This window comes from Hylaeus volcanicus, chromosome 5, assembly GCF_026283585.1.
Source record: "Hylaeus volcanicus isolate JK05 chromosome 5, UHH_iyHylVolc1.0_haploid, whole genome shotgun sequence".
Taxonomy (NCBI): Eukaryota; Metazoa; Arthropoda; class Insecta; order Hymenoptera; family Colletidae; genus Hylaeus; species Hylaeus volcanicus.
Window position 1 is genome coordinate 30,249,540 of NC_071980.1, and position 13,852 is coordinate 30,263,391.

The window sequence follows — 13,852 nt, forward strand, 5'->3', positions numbered from 1 at the left end:
GCCGGCCGGTTGTTAGACTCGCATCTTCGGTATTTAGTTTCATTTTAATAATGAAAGATGGGTCCAGATAAGAATCTCGGCCCGCGGTCCACAGCGGTGCTATCTCAGCTGTCCCGAGCGTTTCGACGCATCGAGGCGTCATAATCGCGATGATTTCTAATCGATTCGCCGATTGTCCCTGCGCCGTGCGCGTTAATTGGATATTCCAATTAGAGCCCCCAAAATCCACACCCCTCGACGCGAGCAAAAAGAAACGACGTCGTCGAGCCTCGTCGATATCCACTAGTCTTCTTTTCATTAAAAATCCAAAAAGATTCTCTTTGAAATTTCCTATCAGTAATGCTCGGTGTTAACAGGGACAGTTCGCGTTCGTATGGCTAGAATGGCGCGAAGGTTTGGAATTCGCGCGGGGCAAGGACCCGACCAACGTCTAAAAGGAACTGAGCGCTCGCCAGATTAGAGGATCCGGGGTGTGTACCCTCGAATTAGCGGGGCTCCTAAATTTCGGGAAAGACACGAGTTAGACGTATAAATTCTGAGGGTCGTGTTTTAGCCGCGGGGGGAAGGAATCCGTGTCTCGCAGCGTGTCGTATGCATCGGCTACATCCTACCTATGGTGCCCGACGCGGTGATCGAAGTAGAACCCCATCGAACGCCCGTGGGAGTGTACACGCCCGTGGAATGCAGTTCTGATTTAATGAGACGCGCGCCGCTATCTCGCTCTCGTTCCTGGAATCCGTTCTGCCGCGATTCGCCCGTTTTTCGTCGCGACTTCCTGGAGCTCGGTTCCGTCCTGCTCGCGAATTCCCGCGAGGACTGCGGACGAGTTGAAAGGACACGTCCTCCCCGCGAGTCGCGCCTCGTATTTCTCGCAAACTGGACTCGTCGAGCCCCGGGGCACGGAGATAATTGTAATGGGCCCAGGACGTGGAAGGACACACTGGGCGAAATCGACGGGGCAAAGGAGCCAGAGAAAAAAACGAGGAGAAGAGGGCAGAGGGCAGAGGAGTAGAGGAGTAGTTCGCTATCAAAAGGTGCCGGCCAGATCGAGAGTGAGAGAGAGAGGCGCGCGAGCATTAAATCGGCCAATGGCAATAAGTAACCGAATGCCGTGGCGTTGTAGGTGCGCGCTGATAATTAAAAGACGATACAATAAAGCACGTATCATCGGCCGTAAAGCAAGCCCGGGACCAAAGCCACCACACGGTGTGGGCCGTACCACCGAGCGGTCGGTCACTTAAGCCCCGGCGAGAACCCACGCAGACGTCTTGTCTCGCCACTCTCTCTCTCTCTTTCTCTTTCTCTCTCTCCGGATTTCTGAGCCCATAACCATAAGGCATCCTTTATTCCGGCCGATCCGCCTGGATCCTTCAGATTCCCCCCTTTCTTCCGACTCCTCTCCTTGCCAAACGACCAAAACCATGCTTCCAGGCTAATCGTCGATAGAGCGAGAATAACGAGACTACTCCCGCCCTTTTAGCCGCGCTGAACGCGTCGCGGGTTGGACGCACTCCGTCGCCCAGGACGCGGGGCAAAAAGGAACACGAGTTTGCCAGATCCTGGAAGAACGAGGGAGGGAAGGTTTTGTTCTTCGTCCCTCGAGGAATCTCGTTGGTTTTCCCTCCAAATCCCGCGGCGCGACACACGAGGATAAATCGCGCGGCTGGACGCTCGAGCGGTCCTCTGGCCGCGTTTGCACGCTCGTGGACGACAATTCGGTGTTCGACTTGGCCTCTCGACAAGCCTTAGCGTCGGACTAATCGCGGCCTCGGCGCCCGTGGGGCTACGGCCGTTTAATTCGCGAATTTAATTCGTCCGCGGTGACGTTAAATCAGAAACGTGGCGAAGGGTAACAAGTAGTCCGCGCGGGATTACGACTCTGAAACACGCACGCGCTGTAAGTCTCCTCTCCGCCCGAACGCGAGAGACCTCCCTCGAACGTTGTTCCACGATCCTTGCCCCGACGATTTATCGGCGACGCGGGGCCGTATACGCGCCAGAGGGACGGGGACAAAAAACTCCAGCCTCATAGGCGAACGGAACGAACCGCTCGCGTGCCATTATTTTATTTCGAGCGGAATCGAAGGAGAGTAGGCTTCGTTCGTACAGGAATTCGTAGGAAGGGCTATTAGGCTATTATTGTTACTTTGACTAGATCCTCTTAAACATTCTGGCTTCAAACTTTAATAAAAAAAAAAAACTTAAATAAGTAAATAAAACGTCTTACACAAATGGTGTGCCTTTTTCCAGATCTGTCGGACGTGCCAGAGAACCTGCCAATGGCCGCGCCTGGCTCGGAAAGTCCTCAGGCCCTGAACTACTCGCAGATCGCCTCCGCGGCGGTGGCCGTCTCTCAGGGTGGCCAGGATCCCTCGGTCTCGAGTACGGAGACCCTGCTCAGGAATATCCAGGGTCTGCTCAAGGTCGCGGCCGACAACGCGAGGCAGCAGGAGAGGCAAATCAACTACGAGAGAGGTCAGTGGCGCTTTCTTACGACACTCGAGGCCGCTCTTAACGGGCATTAGTCTCCATCCTCTTCGACTTTCCTTTCCCATTTTCTGCGTGGCTTTTCGGCTCGCCACGGAGAACGGCGTCGCGGTGTCAACCATTACTTTCGCTATAACGACGTTGCGAAATCTGCGAATTCGTATGCAGCAGCCGTTTCGAATAGTCCGAGGATGAAAAATGTCCTCTCCACGATCGATCGATCGAAGAAAGATCCGGATTGGCACCTCGGACCATGTCTGTCCTCGCAGCTGCGTAATTCCATTACGCTCTTTATCACTGGCGCTAAAACGGAGTAAACGGAAGATCGATCGACCCATCGAAGACTGGAGAAATTCGCAGCTGAAGTTTGGAACCTGTTCCACGCTCGTGTTTCTGATCGCAGGCATTTCGTGATTCCACTCGCGATTATACGAATGCTCCGTCGGTTACGACTGATTAATTATAATTAGCGGTGGAAACGGACGTCTGGACGGATCTCCTCACGGGCGCGATCAAGGAGGAGAGGAGTCGATCGATCTGGATTAAACGATCGGCGCGATTTGCATCGAGACGCGCGAGTTATCAACGGGCAACGATAAACGACGCTTAATCTCGGTTTCGCCGCGTAATCGCTCGGCTGGACTGGCTCTTACCTCTCCCTCCCGCCTCCTTGGCGTCGTTTTCCCTCTTTCGTGCGATCCGAGATATCCTCCCAGCCGGACGCGTTTAATAATAACGCGCGCGGCCGATCTATCACCCGCTTAATGAGAAAGAAGGCGTACGAACGAGTACACGCCGCCACGGTTCGCGGGGCCTCGTTAATCGCGTTACCTAGGTTCGGTCGTTTGCCTACTTAAGACGCGCGTTCCTTATCTACCGGCTACAACGCCGATATTTCAACGTGTACCAGCGCGCGGACAACGCGTGCACGCACGCCCCGCTTGGGCCGAACAGCCCGCAACGTTATGTGCGCAGACCTCGCGTGGGGGTAACTCGACCGCGAATGATAGTCTCTTCGGGATAACGAATCTCTTTGGTCACGTTCGTGACAAATTTCTGGGTTTATTTGTTAGGCGTTTACGCGGAGGTAGGTGGCGGACGGTTAGGAAGTTGGGAGGAACGAAGTTATGGTCTACTTGTGATTCCTTTGCTCCAAACTATCGTATATGACGAAGCAGCAAGCTTTTCGCAGCTTCCCCGGAAGGAGATCAGCGATCTTTGTCCGATTGGAGTGGTTCCGCGCAGATTTGACGGAGGGCCCTCGCTCTCGTTTTCGCGTCCGCGCGTATTAGAGATGCACCCATACGTGGAGGCGCGGTAACACGATAGCGGCCGGTATGTAAAACCATCTGGTGTAAAACGAGCTGCTGGCTCGTTCGAGTATTAAATCGGCCCTCCCTCGCTCCGTTGTCCTGAATCGTCCTATCTCACTCCTCATTCTTGTATCGCCCATCGTCTTTTCTCGCTATCGTCTCCTCCTCGCGAGGATTTCGGTCCCTTTATGCGGCCCCGTCTTTCCTCCTTCGATATCGCCGCGAGGAAGGGCTAAGACTCTCGGTACGCGTACACGTGGACACGAGGAATCCGCCAAGGTAGCGTGGACGTCGCGACGCGCACCAGATGAACTCGTTGCCGCTCACGTGTCGGGCCACGGACGCGCGGGACCATCCTCGGGGCCTGGACGTCCTCTCGCGTTAAACTCTCGGCTTAATCGGCCGATCGACCGCCGCAGGAACAAAGGACGGAGCATTGCCTCGAGGGGACGTTCGCCAACGAAAGAATGCCGCGGTTCTACCCCCCCGGTCCCGTTGAAAAACGCGTCCACGGCTCCGTAGTTCCACGAGAGGATCCCCCTCGTTAGAGCAGGCTGAACGCATTAGTTAACGGCCGTGGAAACGACACTTTGCGCCGGTTAATGGGTAATTAAAGTCCCGCATTTACGTTTTCGATGGAATACATTAGACGCCCTCGTCGTCGCGGATACTTGAAGCACGTGCTCGATGGAAACTGGATGCACCATGGATCATATAGGCGAGGAATTAACTTCCATCGCTATTAACCTCCAACTGACCAACTCTTCCAATGGAACTCGATAACTTTATTCTTGTACCTCCTCCGTGGATTGGCGATCTCCTCCTGCACTCGAGGCGTCGAGATGCCTCGGAATCGTCGTTAAGGCGGTCGCGAACGCATCGGTCCCGATCGTGAAACAAGACGAAGAAGAAGAAGGAGAAAAGAGGAGACTCGAAGCGAGAAGCGGTCTCTCTCCCGGTAAGTTACTCGCCGCGCGGAGAACAATATGAGCGCGCCGGATCCTGGCGAGCAGCCACCGAGTAGAGGCTGCTATCTTCGATGCTTGGCGAGATAAGAGCTGGCGTGGCGAGGCGGGGGCGGGGGCGAGGGCAGGAGGACTGCGGGAGCCGGTGCAAAAGATTGTGCTCGGCTGTTCGTGTCCACCGGATCCGGCGGAGTCCGTGGCGGGCCGCTTAAGGCCCTCTCGGGCCGAATAGAAAGAGGGGATTGAGTTGTAGCCGCGAGTGGAGGATCTTATGTAGATTCCTTGTAGATCGTGCACCCGATTCGATCGCGATCGGCTACCCGGTACCGGGTTAATTAAAATTGTACGGCCCGGACGTCTTTCTTTCCGTCTCCTTCCCTCGGTTCCTCTCCTTTTCCAACCTCCTTTGTGTCTCTCCCCGTCCCACGGTTTCCCCAGGCCTAGCTCCGTCTCCGTCGCGCCTCTGCCAGCGGTCCATTCGTCCTCTCCTTCTTTTTTCCTTGGCCGTTTCGTTCGTTGGTTCGTTGGGAGCGGCAGCAGCACGGTGGCTGCACCGGCCGGCGGCGCATCTCGCCGTCCGTAAGCTCCTTCGATTTTTGGCCGCTGCCTGGGAGGCTGCTTACGTGAAATCCTATTACCGCGAGCCACACCGCGCGACAGCGCAACTACTCTCTCATCTTCCTTGCTCCCCCTTTGCACAGCCTCTCGCAGAGGACCAGGATGCACCCGGCTACCGAGCTACGCCTGTTGCGAGACAGCTGGCCACGGGCTGCTCCGTGGCTCGTGGCCGCTTTCGTTCGAGCAGCAACAACGCTGTTGCGTTGTTTCATATCAGAGTTTACAGGACAGATGAAATTCGGCTGGCTTTTCTCATTGAACGCTTCCACATTTTGGTGCAAGGTGCTCTCACAGTTCTATTAGGATCATTCCATGATGAGTCCATGTTTGCAATTTCGAGAGTGACGTGTGTTGCATGTCTAGGACTAGAGTCTCTTCTGGTACTACTAATTCCTTGACTTCCAGAAACTGAGTCCTCCAACTTTTAAACTTCCTCTTCTGAATCTTTGTCACTCTTTGCACCAGAGTACCCGATACCATAGCCTCACCACCAATAAGCAATATCTTACCTCCGATGCGCATCTCGACACGATTCCACCGCATCGATCTGCGGTAGAGATAGCGCATTCGTGTCATCGCATGGTACGCTATAGCCAGCGAATTTACAGCTCGCCACCCAAAACCGCCGCTCGGTGCACACCGCGGAGGGGAGTCTAGATAGTTTAATTAGGTCAAACGGTCGTCCAGCAACAGAATGATTTAGACGGTCCATAACTCCACTGTACTCTCTGGAACTCCATCGAGCTTCGAGGACTCTCGACCCAAATCGCCGTGATCCAGGGATGGGGAACCACCCTGCGAACCTCTCGCAGTGTTCGGCGAACACCTTTCGAGGTGTTTTCGCATATTTTGTCAAGTATGTGTCTTCTCCGTTCGTAAATTATGCCGGAGTGCCCCAAACCGCTTGGACCCCTGCCGCGACCGAAAAGAAAAAGAGATAGGTTACTTGAGGATGTTAGGCAATGAGCGGTAAAGCTGAATCGAAAACGTGCTATAATATTTTTTATATAGAACTTTTCCTTTTTCGATATTTCTTCTTCAACTGTGTATCACCAACCTACCGCGAGCTCTCGAGACGTTCGACCGGTCGTTTCTTCGATATTCGCGGTCGAACGCAGCCTGATTGATTTATGCTTAACCCTGCCAACGAACGACCCTCCGCCCCCTGTGCCTTGCACAGCCTAACCGAGGCTATCTCTATATCGGCCAGCGAGCGGCCATTATCGCGCAAACTGTATGTACGCACACGTGTATCGATGCCACGCTCGTCTTTTTCCCCCGTTGTACACCGGGTATACGCCGTTCGCCCAGCAAGCGGCTGCCCCATCCCCCGACGGACCCTTTCGTCCCGTACTTTTCTCGCTGGAACGAGGAGGGGGTGGAATGGCGCGAACCACGGATATTTCTGTGCTCGCGTAAACGCTGACTCGATACCAGCTTTCTCCTTTTTATTTCGTGCCTCGCAAACGAGTCTGATGTGAGCTGCAGACATAGAGATTTTTGTTACCATACCACGTGGGACCGTCTTCTTGTGTTTTGGAGGCAGATCTTTCGAGAGTTTTCAATAATCTATACTTAGAATTGACTTTTTAATTGACATCACAATGTAATTGTGCTCTTAGCTTCTAGCGTATACTTTTTCAGTCCATACCAATCGAGTATTCTTTTAAAAATTGGAGCGAAACTTCCAACTCATGTACAAGCTTCGCCTTAATTGTGACTGGGATCCTTCGAATAATTTTATATATTTATATTTTTTGGACACTCGAATATTGAAATGTTACGACATCTAGGAAAAAAATTGTTCGGTAAGAATTGGACTGTGGATGTTTATGGAGTCGCAGGAAACAATAGCAATGATGGCCGTTTTTACGGTTCGTTCCCCCTTTAGTCGAGTCGTTCGGGACCCTGGGATCGATGACCGGGTTTTATCGCATGGGATGTTTGCTTTAATTAGCTTGTCCGCGTTGTCTTAGATTTAATTAAGAATGGGACTGCTTTATTACCCTGGAAATGTTCGCCGCGTGACCCTCCTTAGCGCGACGAGCGGTCGCGCGCGCACAAGCCTGTAACAAACAACGCGCACCGCTTCGAAGCCCGAAGATTCCTCCGTCGAATCGATCTTGATGCTCCAGGAAACTCCATCGAGCAGGTGTGATTCAAAATTAAAAGAGACGTAAGATACCCCGCGCACACACATAATTCTGGAAAAACTGAAAGATTGCAAGAGACAACCATCGATATCCCTGACTCAACAAAGAAACAAAAACTGGATCACCTCGTCGGCGGTGACTAAATAAAATTGTTCTCAGCGAGGATACCACGAATAAACAGATATCCAAGACATCCCGTAATCCCGAATCGATCCGCGAGCGCGTCGATACGAGACCTCGAGAGAGTCGACTCACCTCGAGGCCGGGTTCGTGACTCCTTTTATTGTTAAATAAATAATCAACCAGTTGTTGCCGCGTTAGGCATAATTTATTAGCCTCCCCGACACCAACGGGGCCCCCTCTCTTAAATTCCTTACCCCTCGTTTCCCTGCCCTCTCGACGTCCCTGTCTCCTCTCCTTGCGAGAACCAAGAAGAAACGCGAGGTGCGTGCGCGCCTATAAGCCCGTTTATTCTGCCCTTCGCGTTTCGCTCGGGGCCCCGTTCCCCTGGTTGGCCTCCGGTTGCTTCCCATCGCGGGGGACGCTGCTTTGGTGCCTTATGCTAAAAGAGAGGCCCGTGGTTTCTCTAATTGACAATCGGCCGCGTTCTCGAAGCCAGAACCCCGTCCTCCCGAAGGTGGCCAAAGGTGGGAACCCGACATCGACCGCGCCGCGCCGCTACATCGTATTGTCTCGCGTTTTTATTCCTACTTTTCTGCCACGAAGGGGAACCCCGTGAGAGGGTGGAGCCCGGGTCTCTCGTTTGGAGCGCATACCACCCGATCACGCTTGTTTGCGCTTTCCACGGATTCGCGCGAGGGACCAGGGGGCGATCGTCGAGTGGTGTGCGTGCCCTCCGTCGCGGTAGGAATTAACGAGTAACAACGGGGCCACCCTGACCCGGGCGCCAACGTGTCCCATTAAAGGTGCCCTTTTTTCTTGCTCGCCAAACCAGCAGCCTCCCGACGCTCGTTATGAAAATTCCTCGAGTTCGAACCGAGCTACGGACGGATTCGCGACTCCCAAGGAACTTCCTCGAACCGTTTCGAGCCTTTGCCCCCCCTGAAGGAACACGAGGAACACTTTACCCTCTTTTTCGCGAGGATTCTAACTGATTTAGACTTTTAGGATTTTCAATGTTAGTTACAAATGCCTCAACTCCTCGGTATTACAGAACTTTCTTAATCCTCCATTCGATGCAATATTTGCGCTGCTCCGACATCGGAAGCAGAGATTCGTTTGTCGAGTCCTCGCGAGGATTAATAGTCTCGAAGACTAATAGACTAGTAGACTCGGAGGGCTCGTGTCCGCCGTTCCTCGGACAAGGGATCGACAATTTGTAGCGCGTCCTGTGGCATTGCTGCCCAAGTTATAAACACAGATGTAAAGCCGTGCACCCCGGGAGGGTGAGCATATGAGTTGGTAGTCCCGAACATCGGAGTATCCAAAAAGCATACACGATCCTGAGCTGTAGAGACCGGTATCTGCCGCTCGACCCGCTATAAATAGAGAAGGAAGAGGGCCCTGGCTCGCGAGACTGCTAAAACGAAGAAGAGCCTCGGGAATTACGATTTCATCGTTCGCCCTAGTACCTCAACTCGTATTTCACCTTGCCCCCTCCCGATTCCGTGAGGGATTTCTATTCCTCTGTTCGCTGGACAGACGCTTGGCGGATGGAGGATGGAGGATGGAGCATTAATTTCATTTTGCCTGTAAAAGTACTTTTTTGTGGCCTTATGAAATGGTACTTGGAGGCATCCTATCTACCCTTCCTTCGTCACCTCTGTGATCCTGTCTTTCACAGTCTCGATAGCGATGCTAGGTAGTCGAGAGATCTGGAATTTTCTGTCAGATTCCTCATCTAGAGAGGAAAACTCGATAACCAGAAAGAGTCTGAACTTGTAATTGACGCGGATGAAGCGATTTCCAGGAAAGAGTGGTCGGAAAGGAGTCGTGGCCGAGACGAGAAAATCGCGAGCCGCGCGGCGATAAACCGCTCGAGCACGGCGAGGCGTGTCACCTAAATCTCAGATTTAACGGCCACGGGGACATCGATCCTGGTCCTCGATCGTCAACGATCGTTGTCGCGGCAGAATTAAGTAACGAAACGGACGACCGCGCGTCCCTAACGACGTCCCGCGATTTCCTGGCTGGAATCGAGGCGAGCGGTTACCGCCGCGCGCTCCTCCCATCGGCGACGATTATAAACCAACAATTTACGAGCCTCTCCGAGGTCTGCGGGAGGAGATCTCGCGGATTCTTTTCTACGTATTTCCGAGCATCCTGTCCTGGGACTTTGTTGCATCGCGGGGTTTTATCGCCGCCGCCGTTTTAACTGTCTACCGCGAGACTTTGTTGCCTTCCCAGGTCCTTCCACTCGCGACCTTCGAGCGATTACGATCCCACTCGATTGCTCGTCTCTCTCTTCAAATGTTCCCCCCTTTCAACGTGAAGTATTCATTTATTAGGTGCAGAAAGGAATTCCGGGCCCTTAGATTCGATCGTTTGTGTAACTTTGCACTCGAATACCCTAAGGAAACGTTCGTCGGTTTAACACGCTTTATTGGTTAGCATAACTTATTGATAACACTTTGTGTATCGAGGACCTATTTACAAACTTCCGTATTCCAGTGTCAACCAACTTCTTTTCCAAAGTATAAAATAAAATGCACGCGATAAGGATGGATCTTTCGTACAAGGACTGATACCGCTTCCTGAGTCAAGAAACGAACACCTGACTTTCTATTCGCGCCTCCTCGTCTAATCGTCCGGTTACGTCACGCGATGGAAAATTAGCCGGACTGGTCTCGCGCATAATGTTTGCGATTATACGCATTAAGCCGCGAGGGGCGTGCTTTAAGGGCCAATTACCACGGCGCTTTTACGCTCGGCGAGAAGCTCTCGCTGCGATGTGGATGGCACTCTCCAAACGGGATTCTTTAATGTCCACTCCTTGACGACGAACATCTTCGTGTGCTCAAGGGGCCGCGTGCCGCGTTGCGATTTCCACTCGAATCGAATCGAGCCGAGAGAGGCCGCGGAGTTGCAACAAAATATTCGTTCCTCGCGGCAGTAAACGGCGTCGTTAACGACACGGGCCTTCCCCTCTCTTGCCGTTGCGACGCACTCTCTCTCCCGCCACTCGCGCTTTTATTGCCGGTAAATTACACGCTTTATTCGCCGGTGCGACGACCCGAAAGCAAACTGTATAATTGAACGGTAGTTAAAACTGCGGTAGGTCAAGTTTCTTTCCGCCTCTCGACCGCGTCCCTCTCGGTCTTCCTTTTCTCTGACTTTGTGCTCGAAAATGTTGGTGACTTGTATAAAATTGAATCGACGAAATTGTAGGTTCCCGAGTGTCTCCATTTTTTCGATCAAAGCTGTGTTTACTCAAAGCTTTACCTACTCGATGCTTTGGCTACTCGAAGCTTTTTCCACTCGATGCTTTGTCTTCTCGTGCTCTCTCAACCGTGGCTATAGAATCTCTATTAAATCTGCGACTAAGTAGACAGGAAAATATGAGTTACTCGTTCCACTCGTTATTTTCCGCATTTATCCCATGTGTTCGAGGCGGAAAATGTCTTTCGAGAGGAGAAACTCGTACGACTTCCGACTGTCGCGACCGGGGAGATCGTATCGGGGTCGCGTAGGTGCCTAGCGGCTCGTTGACGTCTTATTATACAAACGTGTTATTTACGCGCCGCGAAAACCGAGCCAACAGCCGCGCACTTCCTCCGAGTCGTCGTTGGAGCGGAGATATCTGGTCGGGGCAGACATTTATTCGGCGTTACGATTCGTCTAGCTGAGCGATAATCGGCCAGCAGCCGCTTATTAGCGCGCGGCGCGTTAACGAGAAGGGCTGTTTGGATCGCGAACGGATCGCCGCGGCCGTCCAGATGAAGATACCGCGACAGACCGTATTCGTTAAAGCGATTCTTAATTACGGGCCCGAGTGACACGTCTGATAGAGCAGGAGGAAAGGGGGAGACGGCTGAACGATCCGAGAGTCGGGCCTCGATTTTACAACGTTGCCGTTTCCGGTGCACGCGAAGGCGAAACGTATCGCGTGCGTTATTATTTTTATTATCCACGGGGGAACCCTCTGGCAGGAATACGTAATACAATGTTACGGATAGACTATAAAAGGTTGCAGATAACGAGGGACGTGTTACGACAATTCGGAGATAATAAAGTAAGAGCGCCGAGTAGGGGCTGACTGTGGCATTTTTTCGCTTGGCTTTCAGCCCGAGTTGCCTGTTTGTTACATTTGGAGAATTGGCTCTGAGATTGGATTTCAGAGAATATAATAGATTGTTTAGAGTTGATTTTTCTCTGTTTAAAGAGGAAATATTTGAGGGAAATTTTTATCTGCACCGCTGAGATTCGAGATTAATGCGGTATTCATAAGAATCATCCTAGATATGAAATTAATATATCTTCAAAAAAATGCTACATGTGTTAATATTCATTAGAAACTCGGTAGCTTTCTAGCAAACATAAAAAAACTGCCAACTTGGAGCTCGATTGTCAGTGCAGTGGGTTTAGGATGCATTCAATGGTAGATGAAGAGGGCGTAGATCGCGAGGAGCCGGTACAAGTAAAGAGGGGAAGGAGGATCGATCGTCGAGGAGTCAGTCACGGGTCGACGAGGGTTATTCGATAAATGCTGGAGGATTCATGCCGCTGAACGGTTTACGATCGCAAACCATTAATGCCTTGCGCTGTGCACGGGCGGTCTAACATGCACGCGCATACAGTCGGACAGACACTTGTAATAACGATAAAGATCCAATGGGGGCGCGTCGGTCTCGTTAGAACGAGGGGAAAAAAGCTGGTGGCGACTTTCGAGCTGCGTTGGGCTAAGTTCAATCCGTAATTACGACTCTGGAGCAATTAATAATTAATAGTGGATTCCTAATCGCACTTGTAAATGTAGTTTACGGTTATCGATTAATCCGACAATTGTGAGCGATTATTGCAAAAGTATTATCGCAAAGCAATCGCCGGCCAACCGTTTCGAGTGCGCGAGAGTTCAACGACTGGCGAGATCGATTCGCCGTCGTGGACGCCGATTACCAGCCAAGATTTCAAATGTACGCAAGAATGACTACGTGCAATACAATGTAACCTGTTATGCACCCGTGCAACAACATTTTCCAACCGATTCTACGACTTATCCAACACAGCTCGAAACGAATGATCGATCCACAAGATCCTATCGAGAACCACATCACGAAAAAATAATATGAAAATAATTTAAGTGTGATCTCTGCGCGCCATTAATTCCTGTATAGCATTATTGTAGTTGTAAGACTTTTACCGGATATAAAAATCAGTAAAATCGCGTGGAGTCGTCCAGATGAAAATGTCGTCGTTAACCTTCGGATTTGAACTCGAAGGAAAAATGAAGATGGCTGACTGGAACGAGTCGAAGACGGCGATATCGTTCCAGCGGCGGTTTCTAAGCCGACGGCCGTGCAATAACTCGGCAAGATACCCCCGGAGGGTCTGTTCCCGAAGGAAGGAAGGATTATCTTGAAACGCGAAAACGCTCTCCGCCGTATCTCCGGCCGAGTTCGAGACGACGAACACGGCCACCGAAGAACCCGCGACCTCGACGACCGAGAGATATCCAAACTATTCACCTACGATCGCGACGTACGACCTACGAGCGAATCTCCATGAAGCTCAACATCTCAGGACATCAAGAAGAGGACCCTTTCCACATTTTTCACCGAGATTCTACGATGGCTTCTTCGAGTCTTTTGTTCATACTTGCTGCAGGGAGAAACGTAGATTTTTATTTTTGGAAAGGTTCTGTTCCTCTGCATACTCCATAAAATAGTGGTCAACATCGGATCCATCACCAACAAGAAAGAACTCATTCCGTAAGCCCTGGTGAATGAATATCGCACACAACACCATGATTCCATTCGATTCAATCGAGGAGTGGTAGCGTGGATCGTCCCACGATCGAGGATTTAAAAAAACGAAGAGGTCAGATTCCCGAAACTCGAGGATCTCGATGACGAAGGGATGAAGTACCGCGGATAATCCCAAAGAAACCCGACGCCTGCCGCAAACGGCAGTAGTTTTAGTGCGCGCGCGGCGAGGCCGACTAGCTGCGATCTAATCCTATTTTCGTTAGATCCGTTAATGGTTAATGGGAGGCAAAGTGGTCAGCGACCGGAACAAGGCCTAAGTCCGTCTTAAATCCTGTAGGAAGGGAAACCCTTGTAGCCCTTAGCCAAGGACCGTAATCCACGACGGATAACTATTGGCCTCTCGTCGACTTTCCGTCCAACGGAGTCGCGCA

The 13,852-nt window shown here is 51.7% G+C and overlaps 1 protein-coding gene across 5 annotated transcripts in view; it reads left to right on the forward strand.

Annotated features, from left to right (window-relative positions):
• The window catches only part of LOC128876512 (dachshund homolog 2), a 173,229-nt gene that overhangs the window by 111,550 nt on the left and 47,827 nt on the right, over positions 1-13,852 (forward strand). For all 5 annotated transcript variants that reach the window (XM_054122939.1, XM_054122942.1, XM_054122943.1 and 2 more), the window contains exon 7: positions 2,251-2,475. In XM_054122939.1, coding sequence (XP_053978914.1) covers positions 2,251-2,475 — 225 coding nt within the window. The remainder of the gene's footprint in view (positions 1-2,250; positions 2,476-13,852) is intronic.